This window comes from Neovison vison, chromosome 11, assembly GCF_020171115.1.
Source record: "Neovison vison isolate M4711 chromosome 11, ASM_NN_V1, whole genome shotgun sequence".
Lineage (NCBI taxonomy): Eukaryota > Metazoa > Chordata > Mammalia > Carnivora > Mustelidae > Neogale > Neogale vison.
The window spans coordinates 56717532-56737721 of NC_058101.1; the positions used below are offsets into that span (position 1 = coordinate 56717532).

The 20190-nt window shown below is 42.9% G+C and overlaps 1 protein-coding gene, 1 non-coding gene and 1 pseudogene across 7 annotated transcripts in view; 2 read left to right on the forward strand and 1 right to left on the reverse strand.

Moving 5' to 3' along the window:
* The window catches only part of PROM1 (prominin 1), a 125701-nt gene that overhangs the window by 83995 nt on the left and 21516 nt on the right, over positions 1-20190 (forward strand). For all 6 annotated transcript variants that reach the window (XM_044226070.1, XM_044226073.1, XM_044226074.1 and 3 more), the window contains 5 exons: positions 5075-5292; positions 7474-7548; positions 10300-10363; positions 13248-13407; positions 15642-15794. In XM_044226070.1, the coding sequence (XP_044082005.1) occupies positions 5075-5292; positions 7474-7548; positions 10300-10363; positions 13248-13407; positions 15642-15794 (670 nt within the window). The remainder of the gene's footprint in view (positions 1-5074; positions 5293-7473; positions 7549-10299; positions 10364-13247; positions 13408-15641; positions 15795-20190) is intronic.
* LOC122890572 lies at positions 2703-2890 on the reverse strand. The gene has a single exon (XR_006381100.1). It is a non-coding gene; the product is annotated as a U2 spliceosomal RNA (small nuclear RNA).
* On the forward strand, positions 13585-13678 carry LOC122890764 (annotated as a pseudogene).

The following is a 20190-nucleotide window of genomic DNA, read 5'->3' on the forward strand; positions in this document are numbered from 1 at the left end:
CTTACATTTGTCATCCTTCCACTGTGAATTCTTCCATGAGCCAGGATTCCCAAGAAGACAAGCCACAAAGAAAGGACATGTGTTGAAGTTGGAAAGTTACGCTCATTCCTTTTGACATTCCTCCCTGCCATTCACCAATCCCCTTAGAGTTCAAAGACATGGAAACAGGATGACATGCAGAACAGGCCAGGAGTTGGTAAGATTCATTTTTACCAACTGATTAGTCTTCCTTGCTCTTCTCCTTGACCCTCCAACTGAAGGCATGTGCTCTGCTGTGGGTGCCGCTTAGATGCCTCCCTGACACCTGCTTCCCTGGTCATGAGCCACATCCTTCCAGTGCAAGGAAACTGAGGCCCAGAGAAGGGATGTGATTGTAAGCACCCATGTCCCCTTCCTTCCTTCCTTGCATACCGGGCCCCTGCCCATGCTTCCAGTCATGTCCCATGTCAACCCTCCAACCCCCAAACCTTCCTTTCCAAGCTTTTATTCTACCATAGGTCTCTGCAGGCATAATTCTCTCTCAGATCCCTGTCCTGCACATGCTTCCTTGACCTGCTGATTGGTTAATTTCTTAATTCCCCTAGCTTATGTTTGGAGACACCCAACACAGTATCTGGCTCAGAGAAAATTATCATTTCTTGAGTGAATAAAGGCCCACAGACCTTATCTTCATTTTCTAAGTGTAGAATACTGTAACTTTGCTGGTGATGGAGGAGAAAACAGATTATATTCTTTCATAGTCCTGCTTCAGTCGCTAGGCAACTCCTTTTGACTACAAGCATCCTGATCTTTTAATGTGTTGTAGTCATTTGATTTTTTTTTAGTTACCCTTAATGTGCTCTGTGTATATATCTACCTATTTAAATCAGATTATAGTTGTTTTTACTTGCTTTGGGAATTTTGCTGATGATTCTTAGAGGTCTTTTGGAGGTGCCATTGATGTGATATCAATACCAAAGACCCTTTAAGTGGCTTAAACAACGGGAAATATATCATACAAGACAAGATATTGGAGGTATGGCAGTTCCAAAGTTAGCTGCTTTGGAGATTCGACAACATTGTCAAGGAGCCCTTCGCCCCCTGCCCCATCCTATGGTTAGCAGGAGGTATTACTTAACCAACCACCAGGAACAGACAATGAAAGGAGATGGGTTCCTGGTTGCTGCTCATCCCCTCACTGGGAGAATTGTCACTCCTGTAAAATGCTGAACCTTCACTTCCCACATCTTTGGCATCACTTTTGATGATTATCCTCTGTGTCCCCTCATCATAGCTTTGTGTGTTTGCATTTACCAGTGGGTTACTGATTTGGGCTGGCTCTGTGACCTTTACAATCAAATATCTCCCATCATCTCTCTTCTCTTTGAAACATCTCTTGAGTAATTAAGTGTCATTTCCCCAACACATATAGAAAATCTGTTTCTATCTGGTTTTCAACTAAGTGGATTGTTTGCTCATATAACTGACCCTGGTGGCTTCAGGTAAGGCTTGATCTAGTGGTGAGATTTTTTTTTCCCACCCAGTAGAGATGTAGACATTCTCTACAATATCTGCAATTCTCTACAATGTCTGATCTAGTGGTGAGATTTTTTTTTTCCACCCAGTAGAGATGTAGACATTCTCTACAATATCTGCAATTCTCTACAATGTCTGATCTAGTGGTGAGATTTTTTTTTTCTACCCAGTAGAGATGTAGACATTCTCTACAATGTCTGCATCATTCTAATGCAAACTCCCTTTATAATTGCAAGAGGGCTGACACCAGTCACATTGCTCCTCTTCCTCAACCAGATTTCCCTCCATTTGGGGCATTCAGGGTTCCACAGCCATCTTTGGACCAGTGGTACACAGGGGAAATGGATAAGTGGGAAGTGGGACCCATGTTATCTAAACACAGTTTTGCTGCATCTCAATAGATGATGACATGACTTCTCAGATGTCAACCAACAAAGTCCACAGCAAGTGTGTGTAGAAATCATCAGCCATAAAGTAATATTTAGAGTGTTGAGGGCCTAGGAGTATTGAAGGTATGCCATGTACTTTTCCTAAACCCTATTCAGACTCATAAGAGTTCTGTGTGATTGGTATAGTCACTTCCATTTTACCAACTCAAGACAGTAAGGCTCAGAGATCATGTAACTTGTCCAAGACCAGGTAGCTGGGGAGTGGTGGAATTGGAATTTAGATGCAGGTCTAACTATAAAGCCTGTGGGGCCTGGTCCACACTAGATGGAACTTAGGTACCAACACCACTGGAGAGTGTTAAGATGTAGGGTGCTTTTGGTGCCATGCATGGCAAGACAGCAGAGAGTAACTTTGGAGGAGGAGTTAGAAATCTAGAGTTCAGGTGCTAGTGTGGCCATGGAAGGATGTTCAGCATTTGGAAAATTGATCTTTGGAGTTCTCCAGCTCCAAAATTATGTAATGGCAAATTCTGCCCAAAAATATATGAATAATGCAATGTGGTTGTTGTGTACCTTTACTTTTGGCCATTTTTACTGTTTGGATTATAGTTTCCTTTGAATTAAAGGCCATTAAAACAGATTTTATTGCTCTCTTCAGTGCTTCCTGCATTAGTGTTAAAGTTTTATTGTTTTTTTAAGCAGGCTAAACACGTTATAGTTTAGCCTCTGGTGTTGCCAAAGTGTCTTATACTATGCTTAATAAACTGACCTGACTTTTTTTTTTTTTTTTTTGTCCTCGACGGGACCACCATTCCTGGAGGTACTTCAATGCCAGGTCGATGTGTGGAGTGGATGGAGTAAACTCATTCCATCCCCTGCTCCAAAAATCCATTTAATATATTGTCCTTAGATAGAGGACATATCAGATATTAAATTGATAAGAACAGATACTGCACTGGATCTTAGCCAAAAGGCTGAGAATCAATGCTTTGACAAATTTTTTTGCTAAAAATTCTTTGCAGCCTTACACGTTTAGTGGCTTTGGAGATAGCAGAAACATGCAAATTCATCTGTGTTAATCTTTTTTGAGCTGCAGATCAGGAACTACAAAGGAAATGTGCTATGAGCTGGTAAAAATGTTAATTAACTAAAATTCAGAATCTAAAATATTTTTCCACTGACTTCAGATACATAATATATGTGATCTTGCTAAGTCTGGAATGACTCCCAGAGTTGTAACCCAGTAGGTATTTTATAGACATAAAATACTTTGAAGGCTTTGGAAAAAATGTGTATTTATTACCTCTGAGTCTTTCTTAGGACATGATGGAATAGTACACATAACCCAGAATGTCTGCAGACTGTACTTAAATGGACACACGTATTCTGGGCCATCAGTTTATTTTATCATCCATCATTCTAGGTTGTTGTTGTTTGTCTCTTGCCTTAAAATACCTTCTCTTAAAATGGAAAGGACTCTGAGAGGTAAACCACATTAAAATGTGAGGTGTGTGTTGTGTGATGGGAGGCATACTTTGGCACACTCTTTTGCATCCTGTCTGTGTTTTTAGTTGCAACCCTGTTCTTTGTTTTTTGTTTTTGCTATGGTAGACGTTCATTGACCCTCTAATATGAGCCCATGCTTTGCTGATAATCCTGGGAGGTAAGTGCAAGAGATGCAACACTGACTCCCAGAGTGGCTCTTTGACAAAGTCTTAAATACTACTGTATCTCCAATGCTGTTAAGACATGACTGGACCAAAATTCAAGAGAAAAGATCGAAGCAGATGTGAAGATTTTATATCTAGGCCAGGTGACAAAATTTGGGGCCAATGGCCATATGGTCTACTCCTGGAAGCCTCCCCAGATCTCAGGGTAAATCATCAGAGCTGGGTTGGGGTGCCATCTTGGGTGAGCAGACCTGTTAAGACACAGCCAAGAATCATAGACTCTCCTAAGAACCAAGAGATGACCCAACCAGCTTCCTAATTTACAGATGAGAAAACCAAGAACCGCAGAGGTGAAATAGTTTGCCAAAGATGCTATCACAAGGTATTTGAGAATGGGGATGAGACCTCTGGCGAGATCCCACAACACAATGCATTCAAGTGTGTGTGTGCATGTGTGTGTGTGCATGTGTGTGTGTGTGCACGTGGTTTTCTCACTCAAGTTGTATGTGGTTGCCAGGGAAGGTTGGGGAAAGCAGTTTTTAAGGGCATTCACACTTTCGCTTGCAACACCCAAGTGTGGCTTGATGCTCTGCCATCTGTTCTGTGAGCCTGGAAGGCTTGCTGGCTTAGGAGAAGAGCAGTGCCCTCTGATTTAAATTTCACATTTTTTACTCATGTGGCTTTAAGTCATTGTAGAAAAGGGTTGTAGTTCACAACCTCCCTGGTCATGAATACATAGTTCTATACCTCAGAAAAATCAGGAAGATAGCAAACAATTATCAAGGATCTCCTAGTATAAGAATGTGTCCTGGTCTGGGAGTCTCCCCAAATAGAACAGATGGACTCGATGACATCGCGGAATCTGAGCATTCTGATGCCCACATGCAAGGATGAATGTGGTGGTGGTTTCACCATGCTCAGACGAGGAAATCACTAAAGAACTTTCAGGAATTGGTTTCCGGTGGCCAGCAAGTGGCAAGGAAGGGATCTGTACCTAGACCCACCTGAACCCCAAATCATACTCTTCACCTGCTACTCTGTTTAATTCCAGCTCTCTGAATATCCGTTGCTGAGATGTGTCTGGGTATGATCAGTTTTGATGTGGTTAAAACCGCTCAGGGTTGAAGATGCTAGCTTGTTAGGGCTGGCCTCTTCAAGACTGGGCGATGCTAGGGGAGTGACATCTTTTCCTACCATGACTGTTCCAGTGGCGGCCAGTGAATGCAGCAACTCGGTGTCCCCGTTGCATTCCTGGGCTTGTTCTTACTCCTTTTTCTTGTCCGAAGAGCCCTGGGGTGGGAAAGCTGAGCCGGCTGGAGTAGCTGGGCAAGGAGACCAACAGTGTCCCTGTATTCCCCTAGAGGGCTCCTCCCCTGGTTGCCTCCCAATGTCTGTTATAAGTCCATCTCCAGTTCCCTGAAGGTTCCTTGTAGATGAAAACGAGTTTCCACTGCCTGCCTGGTGGGTGCTTCTGTTCTGAAACTAGGTGTGTCCCCACAGCAATCAAGGAGACCAGAGAAGCCTTGTTGAATGTGAACAACACTTTAAAGGAGCTGAAGAGGTCAACTGCACAACTTAACACCAGCCTCAGTGATGTGAAAAGGAACGTGGAGCAGTCACTCAATGACCCCATGTGCTCTGTCCCGCCAGTGGCTACCACTTGCAACAACATCAGAATGTCTCTCAACCAGCTGGAGGACAATACCAACCTGGGTCAGGTGAGGAGGTGACCTTGATACAGGGCAGTGCCATTGGGACCCCTGTCAGATGAACGGTGACCTGGGTCTCTGTTGGCGTCCTGATCACCACATTGGCACAGCTGTGGCCAGGCAGAAGGAAAAATGGGAAACCCCTCCCTTCTTAAGTGTTCTCTGCAGTTCATTTGGTGGAACTTACCAGAATGAATTCAGCTTTAAAAAAAAAAAAAGGAAGCAACATGTGTTTTTGTAGACCTTTAAAAATTAAAATATAGTTTCAAATGACATGCCTAGTATATTAACCACATATGCCTAAATATAAGGTAATTCCCCATATTCCAAAGAGAAAATTAGGTGGAAAAAAGAAGGAATTTGGAGCAACTTGAATATATAAAGTCCTGAGATACAGATAAAATAAGGTCTCCTAATGATTTTTAATGTATGAAGATAGTGGTATATATACACACCACTCTTTTTAATAAAATATTTTAATATGACTATACTCTTCACACCTTTCTATCTCATGGGCCAACGTTATGCACATTCTTCACCTTCTGTCTCCATGTGTATGTATGAGTTATGCATATCACTGTGTTCACCAGTGCACAGTCTTTCAGAGACTGGGATCTTCCCTTGCATTTAAATTGTATAGGATTGAGTCTTCTGGGGGTGACTTTTTATTTTGATGTCCTTTCAAACATGCAGAAAATTTGCAAGAACGGTGCAGGGAACTCTTGTCTACACTCTTTACTCAGACACACCAGTTGCCAACCTTTTGCTCAATTTGCTTCATCATCTGTTTATCCATCGTGTATCTACCAACTACTCATATTGTCATTTTTGTATAAAATACTGTCATTTGTGTACTGTCATTTTATAAAATACTGTGCATTTTGTGTTTTTCTCAATCACTTGTCAGCAAGTTGCAGGTTATGTCTTCTTATCCCTAAATATTTCAGTGCCTTTCCTAACTGTACACAAACTTTATTATATGGTTCTCAAAATTGAGACATGTAATGCTGACCCAAACTCCATCTAGTCCATGGTTTATATTCCAATTTTCCTAATTTTCCTAAAAAATCTGACTATACAGCTGTTTTTCTTTCTCCGGTCTAAGGGCCAGTCCAGGGTCATACATGGTCTTTAGTTGTCATGTCTGTTTAGTTCCTTCAATCTGGGACAGTCTTCCACCGTTGTCTTTTTTGTTTGTTTGTTTTTTAAATTATTTATTTATTTATTTATTTAAATACTTCGGGACCCTGCCAGACAGGGAGCTTGAACTCATGACCCTGAGGTTGAGAGTCACATGCTCTACCGACTGAGCCAACAAGGCACCCCTCCACCTGTTTTCTTCTTTTTTGACATTGACATTTTTGAAGACTATAGGCCATTTATTTTATAGAAGGACCTTCACTTTAAGTTTATTCAGTGTGCCCTCACGATTAGATTTGAGTCCTGCATACTTGCCGGGGATATTGCAAAAGTGATACTGTGTTCTTCTTGGTACATCGTGTCAGGAGATCCGTGATGTTTGTCTTGGTGAGAGACAGAACACTTTAAGTCCATGTACAATGCTGTCAAGGAGAAATGTATTCTAGACCACTCACCAACATAACCTTTGGCTTTATTGTTTTTAAACATGTCTTTAAAGAGGTTGTTCATGCTTTATTGAAAAATATCCAGTACCGGGGCGCCTGGGTGGCTCAGTGGGTTAAGCCGCTGCCTTCGGCTCAGGTCATGATCTCAGAGTCCTGGGATCGAGTCCCGCATCGGGCTCTCTGCTCAGCAGGGAGCCTGCTTCCCTCTCTCTCTCTCTGCCTGCCTCTCTGCCTACTTGTGATTTCTCTCTGTCAAATAAATAAATAAAATCTTTAAAAAAAAAAAAAAAGAAAAAAAAAAAAGAAAAATATCCAGTACCGGAAATTGTGAGATCACACATATTTGATCTGTGTTAAACTTCTTTCCCTAATTTTTGCTAATTGCAATAGGAGTCCTCCAAACATCTAAAACTTAATGCCTGTAGAGGCGACTCTGAACTAAATGTCTTTCTCCCCAGACAATATTCTATTGTTCAAAAGAAACTTAAATCATACCCTATAATATAGAGACTTTGGGACTTGGATATAAGATGACTTCCTTTTTTATGACAAATAATGTTGGCAGTATCCACCTGGCCTTATATTTTGTTTTATGAATTTTCAGCTCCCATCTTTGGATCAGCAAATTGATAATATCAATGATGTTCTTCGAACAGATTTGTCCAGCCTGGTCCAACAGGTATGGTTTTTTTTGGAAAAAGAAAAAATACAGTGGTTTGTTTATATTATGTTAAAGGGTAGACTAGTACATAAGAAAAGAGGTAACTGGAAAAAAAAGTCCTAAAATTTTGGAAACAGGGCTGCCAAGAAGGGTGTTAACTATTATTCACCGGGTAATTTTTCTCATTGCACTTCAGAAATCTGTGTTAAGCATCTGCTGTGTACAAAGCACCATGCTGGAGATAAAAAGCAAAAGATGATCTCACCTTCCTGGGACTCAGAATTTGATGGGTGTAGTGCCGAACCCCATACTGACTCTGACGTGAGGTGCCCTCCCACTCTGCGAGTCAGCCCTGTCACTTCGTCTCCTCCCCCTTGAGCACATTCACACATGCTGTGGGCTGCACCTGCCACTCTCTCCTTCACCCAGCCACTTAGACTACAAAGTACTAGTTACTTAAAGCATTCGATAACACTTTCTTAAAGATTTATTTATTTATATTAGAGATGATGAGAGAGAGAGAGAGAGATTGCATGCAAGTGGGGGAGGGGCAGAGGGAGAGGGAGAGAGAGAACCTCAAACAGACTCCATGCTGAGCACAGAGCCCAACATGGGGCTCGATCTCATGACCCTGAGATCATGACCTGTGCAAAAATCAAGAGTTGGAGACTTAACCAACACAACCACACACACGAACCCCAGTGTCACATTCTTAATGAGGTCTTTCCTGGATATCTTGACCAAGTCAAACCCTTTTCAATGCATTGTTACAGTGCAACAGATATTCTTTGTTAAGGTCCTCATATCTATAATTATTGCTTTAATGTGTCTGGTTCCACTTGAGTGTAAACCGTAAAATTGGCAAGGGCTACATTGGTCTAGAACATCATCATTTCCCTGAGAACCTACCAATTATTGCTCTCTATTCAACCAATATGTTGAGTGCACTGTAAATACTTCTTTGTAGATTATGATTCAATAAGTGTGCCCTGGACCTGCAGGAAAGGGAAGGAATAGTGGTACTCTTGAGTCTGTCTTTTAACACGGGCATAGAAAGGTCATCAGATAATCTGTTAAACACTCATCTAATGACAAAGTCAAGTGTCACCTTAAACAGTTCATTAGAAACTCCTGGTCTTGTGGCACCTGGGTGGCTCAGTGGGTTAAAGCCTCTGCCTTCGGCTCAGGTCATGATCCCAGGGTCCTGGGATCGAGCCCCGCATCAGGCTTTCTGCTCGGTGGGGAGCCTGCTTCCTCCTCTCTCTCTCTCTGCCTGCCTCTCTGCCTACTTGTGGTTTGTCTGTCAAATAAATAAATAATATCTTTAAAAAATAAAAAAAAGAAAGAAGTTCCTAGTCTTTGTGTCCTGGTGTCCCCTTATTTGTTAATTGAGGGAGTTGATCCAGGAGATCTGTAAGGCCCCTTCTCCCATAGAACCTCTTCCAAAGGGTGACGTCCTCAAGTCCAAAGGCAGATAAGTGCGGTGGGGTCAGGTGTACATACGCTCATCCAAACACCTGTGTGCTGGTGGCTTAGTCACTGTTGAGGAGACAGGAGAGGTAGCTGTTCTTGTTCCAGCATCAATGTTACCAGGCTAAACTCGAAACTTGCTGGCACCATCAGTCTTACAAAGTCTGTAACTTAGAATAGACTGCCGTAAGAGCCTGTCATAGGCCGGGTGGCTTCTCAACGAAAGAAATCTATTTTTTACAGTTCTGGCAATGGGAAGTCCAAGGTCAGGGGGTTAGCATAGCCAAGTTGTAGCGAGAGACCCCTCCAGGTTGCAGATGGCCATTTTCTCATTGTATCTTCATGTAGTGGAGAGAGCTATCTGGGGTCCCCTTTCTAAAGTCCCTAATCCCATTCTTGAGGTTTCATTCTCATGACCTCATCATCTCTGGAAGGTCCCACCTCCTCATACCATCCATCACTCAAAGTAGGGGGTTAGGATTTCAGGGTGTGATGCCAGGGACGGGGGACAGGGGTGCCCAGACACTGAGTCCATAACAAGTTGTAATTGATACAGTGTTCCCCAGCAGATGGCTAAAGACAGCAGCAGACAACTAAGAAACACAATGAACCCTTCTGGAGAAAACACTGTTCAGTTGAGTTATTTGGAAATAATGACCTCTTCTTGTCCCAGATTTATCCCCTAAAGGACATAGCTTGGCATGGCTGTTTTGGTTTTCACTTCAGACTCATTAAAAGCTGTGTGTTGGGTGAAACTAGATCCCAAGTCTAATTTTCTAATTGCTCTGGAAAATACGGCTCTGCCTTGGAAACTCACTTTATGCCTGCTCATGGAACATTGCACAGATCAGGGCCTCCTCAGCTGCAGGGCTGTCTACACTGTTGATGATTCTCTCTGGTGGGGGCTGACCCATGCATTGAAGGATATTTATGAGCCCTGGGTCCCTGCTACATAGTGCCATACTTGTGATAACCAAAATGTCTCCGGACATTTGCCCCCCTGGAGGGGACACTGAATCACCCGCGACTGAGAAACGCTAGTATAGATAACATGAGTTAACAGTTTAAAAGCAAAAAACTTTTAGCAAGGTCTTTGATGGATTCAATTTAAAGAGAAAGTCCTCTCTAAGAAGGGATTTTTTTGGTCATCTTTTAATGACCCTATAGTGACGATGTCAGCTGGAAGATGACTGCTAGCATTTTTATTTTACTTTCCTCCATGCTAAGCTGCAAAGTGAATCCTCGTTAATTGCCCTTCTACTCACTATGTGTATCAATTTACTTTGAACTATTTTCTAGGGCTATAAATCCTTTAATGATATTCCTGAGATGGTGCAAAATCAAACCACAGACATCATATCAGGTGAGAGTCAGAGTTTGAAGTCATTTTGTTTCTCTCTTTGTTAAGCATTAAGTGATTAGCACACACACAAAAAATGTATTGTTAAGAACCGTTATTTTTTTCTCTCTTAAAAAAATTCTCTCACTGATCTGGAAGATTAAATGAGTTTCAGACCTTTTTAATTGTGCCACCTTCACACAGGGATTTAGATTTTAAGAAATGATAATCCTATTGAATTCTGATTAACATTGTCCTGCTGGCGAGAGAGGCAAGGTCAAAGCCACACTCTGGGGACCAGGCCTCATCCTGAGCTATCGGAACTAGAGACAACTGTGGTTAAACTAGGAAGGTCAGGTTTTGGTTTCCCTGGGGAAAAACTGTAGATTATTATATTTTCTTTAAAAAAAAAAACCTTAAAATTCATTTTTTTTCCAGGAATACTATGCATAAGGATTTATTTTGTCTTTTTAAGAAGATGTTCATCTGCTTTTTGATGTTGCCGTAATGGTATCTTAGGCTCTTAAGGTTGCTTAGGATTTTTGGAGGAGCAGAGCTGATATTGAGAGAATTCCCTTAGTCTTAAATGATTGAGTCACGTTGTATTCAGGGTATGGTATTCGGGGTGAACTCACAGAGAAAGAGTGCAGTACACACAGTTCTATGCACAGCAGTGGAAATAGACAGGGGTTATTTGCTTAAAGAAGAAATCTCTGAAGCTATGTGAGATCTTCTTCTTCTTTTAAAGCATCTTCTCTGTGCTTCCTTTTTTCTGTTGACCAAGTGGTTTTAAAATGTTGTGTTAGAGGTCTTCGATTATTTTTGTCTCCCTAATAGTGTTCTTTCAACCCTCTAAGATTTTGGGTTAAAAAAGGTATTTTATCCTATCATCACAGGTCTTTAGATATTTTGTGGTTTCCTTTTTGTTTCACCTAAGATTCTACTTTAAAATATTAGGAGATAAAAGACAAAGTTCACGCTTTCCTATGCTAGCATCTGAAGGCTAACACACTTTGTACGTCTGAGAGCCACCTGCTTACTAATTTCTGTGTTTACTTTTTTTTTTGTTGTTCCCCCTTTCTGGACCTCTTCTGCCAATACGTGCAGCCCTCCCTTGTAAGTCTGGCAAAGCAAGGTGTGCAGTATGCGTGAGCGAGGCCCATTGCACACTGTCATTGCCTCAACACAAGCCAGAGTTTTCCCAGGTCTGGGCGAGTATCAATCACTCCATTCAGCTGAATATCAACTGCTTATTTTCATGTTCTTCCAAAACAAATAAGAACCCTTAGCTCCCATGTTTTGATCATTTGGTCCTACCCCGCACACATAGTTTGAGTGCCTACTGTGTGCCAGGCTCTGCTGGGCTCTGGGGATGGGAGATGGATAAAGCATGATCCCCGCCTTGCCCTTCAACTGGGCATGTACACAGATGTCATTTACCACACTCTGGTAACATGACAAGGTATAAGCAAGTGGTTCAAAAAGTGGGAAAGAGTAGGGAAGGCTTCCTGGAGGAAGCAACATCCAAACTGGGGCCTGAGGGAAGTATCAGAGGAGAGAGGATACCAGCCAGGTACAGAGTCACCCGAGCTGTCAAGACCGGAGAGTTGTGTTGTGTGGGAGAGCAGGACAGCCTGAGAAGCAGAAGGAACCTGATTCTGAGTTGAGGGAACTGTTCATAGGGGAGGAAAGGTCTGCATCCCACATCTCTCAAACTCCCAGAAATCCAAGAGTTAAAGAAGAGACCCATTGAGTCAGCTTATTGAAGATCCTGGGGCCTTCAGGTACATTTAGAAGAGACTAGAGCCACTGTGGATAGTAGTCTTCTCCTAGGAGCTCTGTGTGAACAACCTTTGAAAAAGATTTCCACCATTTTATGTCATTCCATTTTGATTCATGCTACCATTTACCCAAAATTCACCAGGAGCCCTGGGATCACATTGTGAGAACAGTTAGTCTTGTTTCTCCTTCTACAAAGAAATGGATCTTGCTTTTCAGGATCAGTGGACATTTAAATGATTAGCGTGTTGTTAGTACACCCATATCAAGAATCACTGTGGTAGCGCCAACTTCAAACCCGTGTGAGCATTAAATTAGATGACATCTGTGTCCTGGGTAGCTTTGATACCAGGACCCATCACAATGGACAAACACTTTCCAGAAAACTAGAACCTATCTTCTCTGAAAGGTTAGGATGGATGTTAATAGAAACTCTGACCATTGGGAATGCATCGCTGTCTGCATAGGAGAAACACAGATGAACTTTAACACATCTCAATTTGTAGGAATCAAATCAAATTTTAACAAAAATGTTGCCTGGGGTCATATGTTCAAAAAATTGTTCCTGATGAAATACTGTGTTGCTGCATGCTATTTATTATTAAATTATTTTCTCAAAATCATGTAATGGAAGCTTTGGAGTTAGACAAACCTGACATTCAATCCCATTTCTAGTGCTTTCTTGGAAAATAAAAAAGAAAAGATCTTTGGAGAAATAATTAAACTTCGATGGGCCTCAGGTCGCTTAGTAAAATAGGAAGAAGATCTACCTCAGTGAAATAAATGAGTTAACATTTATAAAAGTGCCTGGTCCATGGTAGGCATGCCATAGTCTTTAATCACCAGATTCATTTTATTTTTTAGTGAAATAAGCAGCAGAAGAAAACTCTGGCTTGACTTAAGCACCATGTCATTAAAGTCAGCTCCCATAGCTTGCTGTTCTGTTAAGTAATTGCTCTTTGATGGTCTTGGCTGCATTTGTGCTGTTGTAGAACCTTTCCATGTTTGAAACACACGCATAACATGGGGAAAACTTAAAGGGGTTGAAGCTTTTCATTTTGGTTCCAAAACAAGAGTTTCTGTTTCCCTTAGGTTTGAAAATGCATAACCTGGGTGTCTTTGCTTTCAGATATCAAAAGTTCCTTGAATTCCCTTGGTTCAAATATTAAAAATATAGGCGAGCAGATTCCAATACAGGATAAGCTGTCCAATTTCATGGGTTACATTAATGACACCGAAACTTACATCCACCAAAATTTAATCACGTTGGAGGAGTATGATTCGTACAGGTGAGTGCCCCCCGCCCTCTTCCCACCCAGAGCTGGCAAGCTAGGGGGTGAAACTTGTTCTAGAACAGGGAAGAAATCAGACCTGATAACTGGGATCATGTTGTGAGAGAAGATTGTACAAAGAACACGTAACTTGGTATGTGTTAACCCTAGTTTATGTTTATTTAATAAGTTGGAGTGCTGGCTTTGCCAGCATGTATAGTAAAGTTGGAATGATACAAGATAGCATGACCCCTGCCCAAGGATGGCATGCAAATTCATGTATATTTTTAAAAACTGAAGACTGGAAGTTCTTGAGCCAAACAGTCAATAATTTGCAATTCTGATGTCATTAATGGCTTCTAGAATCCTAGTAGTAACTATCTAACATATGTAAAAGCATTTGAAAGCCTATAAAGGAATTATGGAGGGCATTGGGATAATATTCTAATTTTCATTGGCTTATAAAATCAACATATCAAGGTCGGTTCTTAGAGAAAGAACATCCTTGAAATGAGTAAATTACTGGAGAGCTCATGTAAGCAGCTGTGGTCCTCAGCTGTGGATTGGCCCATTAGAAAACGTTAGCCAGTGGGGTTTGGCCTTGGAGCCGACTGTGGACATCTCAGGCAGGAGTGCTAAGGAGTGGTGGACCTGCAGACTGGATGTACTTCAGGGACCATGTATATGAGAGGTAAGGTGTGCTCTCCTCTCTAAAAGGCTCAGCCCTACCACTTATCAGTTTCAGAAACATTCTTTTTGCCCAGACTCCTGGAAATTTCAAAGACTTCCATTCCTGTTCAGATATTTATTAAGCAAGAACCCAAGATAAATAATAAAAAAATAACAATAATTGCTTGCAATTCAGGAACAGTTACGGCCTGCCATCCAAAGAGCTGTACTCATGACATCTCATTTAATACTCCAAAACAAACAAACAACCCCACAAAAAAACTGCAGGGTTCTGTTCTATTTGTAACCTTGTTTCATAGATGAGGAGCTTGAGGCTCAGGGGAGTGGAATAACCTTCACAAGGTCAGTGGTGGTGTTTGGGAGGAGGGTTTTCAACCCCCATCTGAGAATGCTCTCAGTTACTGTCCTGTAATCAACCATTTTCTTACCGTGTGGCTAGGTCACCCCAGCAGGTGTCAGGACAAACATAAGACTGACCCTTTCTCAATGAATTTACAATCTCATTAGAGATTATAGAGTTTCACAAATGGAAAGAACCATGCAATTAACTGTCTACACATTGGGTCCCCCTGCCCTGAGAACTGAGCTTATTTTTAAAAGAAATTTAACCAAGCAGGTGAAGCACACATTAACTGCAAATGATTTCCGAGGCCAGGATCCGTGATTTGTTTGATTTGGCGTCTCCAGTATCTGGAACAAAATAGCCACAGTGTGGGTGCAGGTGGCTTTTACAGTTATGGAGACTGCTCTTAATTGAATGAAAAGTTTCAGTGGCAGCTTTTGTTGCAGAAGTAAATTCTTTATTTTTTAGTGTTTTGACGGTTGGGAAGCATTTCTACCCTTGAATGCTCCTCAGCTGCTGGAAAAGGTTGCAGTACATTCCGGGAATGCCAGTAAGACTTAATTGAGGGCCCATTATCCTAAAATGTCTCACAAGACCATTACAAAATTAAGATCTGCATTCTGCAAGTACTTGATTTAGGATGCTCTCGTAAGTTCTGAAATATTCAGTGCACTCCCCGTGTAGAGTTTCTGGTTCAGCAAAGAATACAGTGCTCCCCTCCCCAATTATTCCTGCAACCCCAAAGCACTTTAGAGAAAGACCAGGGAAAAGAACCTGATATTTCTTTATCTGTTGTCTCATCCTGATCTGTCCACATCTCATTATCATTATAATAAGTGCTTGCCGCCTCAGGTACCTTGACAGAACTTGCAGGTCTAAAGGGGTACAGTTATCAGTAGCTTTGGAGTACTTGAGTAAACTCCGCTTACAAGCCCCACGGAAATGAAGCAAAGGAAGGAAGCAATAGTCTCATGACCAATGAGCGAGACAGAGCTCTTCAAAACCAAGATAAAAATTAAGGTTTCTTGCCAGTTGGGTTGGAGGACTGGGGTGGGAAGGGTTCTTGTAGCTACAAGGTCACTCTCTGAGCCCTTAACAGGGGAATCCGGTATCTGATTGCAAAGTGTTACTCAACTGCTCCAGCCCTAGCCCAAGAACTTTTGTGTTATCAGGACATCAACCTCTTTTATGTATAACGACACTGTGCTTGCTTCACCAGGTGGCTGGGTGGCCTGGTTGTCTGCTGTTTGCTGACACTCGTGGTGGTTTTTTATTACCTGGGCTTGATGTGTGGCACGTGTGGCTATGACCGCCATTCCACCCCAACTGAACGAGGCTGCATCTCGAACACTGGGGGCATCTTCCTCATGGTGTGAGTGTTTGCTCTTCCTTGCCCCGTCAGGGGGCTGGGGGGAGGGTGGTGGAAATGCAGGGAAGAAAACAGATGACACGAAGCCAGTGGCCTCTGGGCTAAGTGTTCTGGGTTCCAGTGGAGTGCGCGTCCTGTTGTGTCTGTGCTTCTGTCAGTGTGGGAAATCCCACCACACATTAAAAAATAGAAGAAAACTCGAAATTGTTAGACTTTTGATAGACAGGCTTAAACACTGTGTTTCTATATGGTGGGCTCCTCTGCAGTGAAATTATTTCTAAGCTTGCCATCTTGATTCCTATTGTATTTTCTCTCTCTTTTCTTCCCTCCCTCCCTCCCTCCCTCCATCCATCCATCCATTTATTCACCAGAAACTTGCTAAGGATTGTTCTGATCTTAGACACTGTTCTCTGTGGTCAACAGTATTGTTAGCTTGTTCACTCTGAAACTCTGGAAACTTGATTTAGCAAAGAGATTGCCGACCCAGCACCCTTAGGATTTAGACACGAAGCCTTAATCAGTGATAAGAGAAGGTGTGGGGTACCAGCGACAAGCATTTGTGCCTGCTTCCAAGATACTCATATCCAAGTTCATTGTTCTGAAACAAACAAGCAAGCAAAAAACCCTTACTCTACCAGGGTAGGACAAAGCACATGGGACATGAGCTGGCTGTGACCGCAGTTGGGCCAGAAATGTCAAGCAGGAAGCAGAGAAAGAAGCTTTGAATGTGCCCCTGAGAGGAAGCTGTGTGGCTTCCCAGTTGACATATCCTTTTCCAGTCTGAACCTCAAGAATCAGCGGCAGGGAGTGTGATGGGGCTCAAAGAGGAAGGTAAAGGTTTAGAACAGGTCCCTGGAGCAATGGAGACTCAAAACCTCAGCCACACTCTCTCATCTCAGCCTACATTACTAGTACCAGGCTGAGAGAATCAGGCAAGCAAGTATTCTGCGTTAATGTGCTTTTCCAAACATTGGGTCTCTACAAGAATTAATCAGATTGATGAGCCATGATGGTATGGCCTTTCCATCAAACATGGAATCTCCTGTATAGGACAAGTCTTTCTTAGCATTAATGTAGCACAAGAGCCTTTTGTGGGTTTTTTTGTTGTTGTTGTTTTTGTTGGTGGTGGTGGTGATGCAAAAACTATTTTTTTTTAAGATCTTATTTATTCATTAGAGTGCGAGAGCACACAAGCAGGGGGAGAGGCAGAGGGAGAGGGAGAAGCAGACTCCCCGCTGAGCTGGGAGCCCAATGTGGGGCTCAATTCCAGGACCCAGAGATCATGACCTGAGCTGTAGGTAGATGCTTAACCATCTGAACCACACAGGTGCCCCCCAGAAAAGTGGTTTTATTAAAGCATGGAGACAGGACCCATGAGCAGAAAGAGCTGCCTGAGGACACAATGGTCTTACAAACAACCTTAAAGCTAACAACACAGGAGTCTGCCAAAATTGCACAAAACTGAACAGAGCTCCATGCATGGAAAAGCCTATTTGCTCACATGCCTACACTTAAATTAATGCAGCAAGGAACAGTATATTGCCCTGACTTTTTGTTCCAGTGTACACAGTTACAGATAGAAAATGAGTTTGATGTTCAGATTTTACTAATCCTGGTACTTGGCTGTTTTGTCAGTGTTTTGATGATAAGTTGATAGATCCCACCTTTTTTGTTGGGAGAGAGTACATTGCTCTGAACAGGTGCATTTACTGTAAAATTCTATTTGAACATTTTGAAGGGACAAAACCAACATATGTGCTACTTGCTTCAAAGAAGAAAGAAGCAGGGGAGTCATGAGCCATTGGAGGGAGACTAAAATTATTTCAGTTTGGGTATAATTCTCACCTCTGCAGAGTAAGGAATCTCTAAAGAGACAAAGTCACATGGAAGCCCGGGGCTTGGGAATAATGGGCTTTATCACACTATAGGGAAAAGGCTGATCAGATGCATTTCAGGTGGCCTGCAGCCTGAGGATGGTTGTGGGCTCCGTGGTCACCCAACCTCAGGATGGAATTTGCCTTTGGCAAGCCCTTCCATCTCCTGAGATAGCTGGCAAACAACTGGATAATTGTGAAGGGGGAAAATGATACAAGTATAGCTGGTCTAGTCAAACCAATTAGAAAAATGTAACTTCTTCTTAAAAACCGTTTATTTGCCTGTAGGAACCAGAAAGAGTATATTTTGTTCAGCTGTAACCACAAGACCACCTGTCCTTAAAAACAGCGATACCGTATGTTGAAGAACATGGTCTCTTCAAAAACCAACCAAGAGTCCTTATCCCCCTGGGGCTCCTAGTGAAAGATCAGGGGGGAGGAGAGGCAGAGAGCCCTGACTCTGCTCTGATCCTTGTGTCTTCTAAGAGTCCGGGGAGCATGTTGGGGACCGGATGGGATACAGCGGGGAGTGTACATCTGTCTCCAAGGCCCCTGGAAGGTCTCCCCCAAGGGAAGGAAAACTCACCCAGGCAGCAAGAAAACTCTCTCTTATACTGACATGCACTGTGAAACGTCCAGTTTTGGTTTTTTTTTTTTTTAAGATTTTATTTATTTATTTGACAGACAGAGATCACAAGTAGGCAGAGAAGCAGGCAGATAGAGAGGAAGGGAAGCAGGCCCCCTGCCGAGCAGAGAGCCCAACGAGGGACTCGATCCCGGGACCCTGAGATCATGACTTGAGCCGAAGGCAGCGGCTTAACCCACTGAGCCACCAGTTTTAACTGTTGGAAACCATGCTCAGATTATCCGGAGCTTTGAAGAGAAGCTAATACCCGGCGTAGCCACAGGTGTCACAAGATGGTCACACTGGTGGCAAGTGGAGAAAGCAGTTTGCCAGGCTGGAGCAAGGACCCTAAAAACACAACAACTGCCTCAACCAAGTCATTCCCATTCTAGGGAATGACTCTAAGTAGGACCCAGCTACAGACAAAACATCACAAGCCATATTTTTGCACACTTAGTTATAATCGTGAGGCACTGGGGATGACACAAACATCAGCCACCAAGGAGCAGGAGATCCTGAGGTCACTGAAATGGAACAAGGTTGGCTATCCTCAGTGGTTGAACAAAGTCCTGAAGATGTTTGACTAGGGCTCCTGAGATTACACGCATGTCACTAACCGTGTAGGTCAGGAATCAGCACACATTTCTATAAAGGTCCAGATAATAAATATTTTCACTTCTGCTGGCCACAGATGGTCTTTGTTGCCTGTTATTTTTCCTGTACTTGTTTTACTTCTCCTTCTCCTTCTCCTTTACAACACTTTAAGCACATTCTTCTCAGCCATTCTTCTCTGAATGACAGGCCTTGGGTGATGGTGTGTCCCTTTTCTAGATAAGCATTTTTGGAAAACCAAGTCTGGGAATGCTAACAGTAAGCTCTTGAGAGTAGCTGTGTTTGTCTGAAGTGTCCTATCAAAGGTTTAGATGATTTTTATAACTCTGATGCCTGCACATGCTCAGGCACACGGTTGAAACCACGGTGACTGGCTTTTGCTTCACATATGTTCCCCTTCCCTATGCACTCCCTGACTCCAAAGCCTTTCAGAACAGAGAAACTCAGGCTGACAGAGGCCCCTGCAGTGAACATACCTTGCTATTTATTCCAGCAACACCAGGCAAATATTCGTAATTACACCTTCAGTGTGTCCACTGGGCAGAATCCCGTCCTCAAGAAGGGAGGCTGTGTTTTTAAGTCCATCAGCCTGCACACTTCAGAGGGTCCTTCCATTTGTACTGGTGATGGTACAATCATCTGTTATGATCTGGCTGTTTATCTAGACTCAGTCAAGAGTCTGCTCTGTCTGTGTCTACATCCAAGTAACAGAGCACCCTAGAGAAAGGTCACACAATGGGGCACATTGGCATCCCTACAAAATTATGACCCCCACCTCAAATGGATCCTTCAGAGCTCTACAGGCTTCCCTGTCTCACCTCCCCATTTCCTCCTTTCTTCCTCCCTCCCTCGCTCCCCCTCCCCCTCCCTTCCTTCTCCAGTGGCTTTTTCCATTCATATATCCGTCCTCCTCGTTTTCCCTTCTCTTAGCAGAAGGCTGGACTTCCTTCTTCACAGAGAAAATAAGAGCCATCACACACCTTCTCAAAAGTCCAGCGCCCCTGCATCCATGACACCGCAGTTCCTTGAGCAGAAGGACGTCTGCCTTCTGGCCCCTCCCACCTGCTGTTCCCCTCCCATCCCTGCGCACCGCCCTGAAGGTGCCCTGGATCCGCCCTCCCTCTCCCTGGTCCTCATTCTCTTCCCCTCTCCTAGCCTGGCTTCTCAACACTTAAACACATTCTGCTTTCTCCCCTCTTGAAACCGGACAAGAGAAAACTTCCTACCACCCCTTCTTCCCTCTCACACCTCCCCCTGCGCAGATGTCTAGAAATAATGATATTTGCTG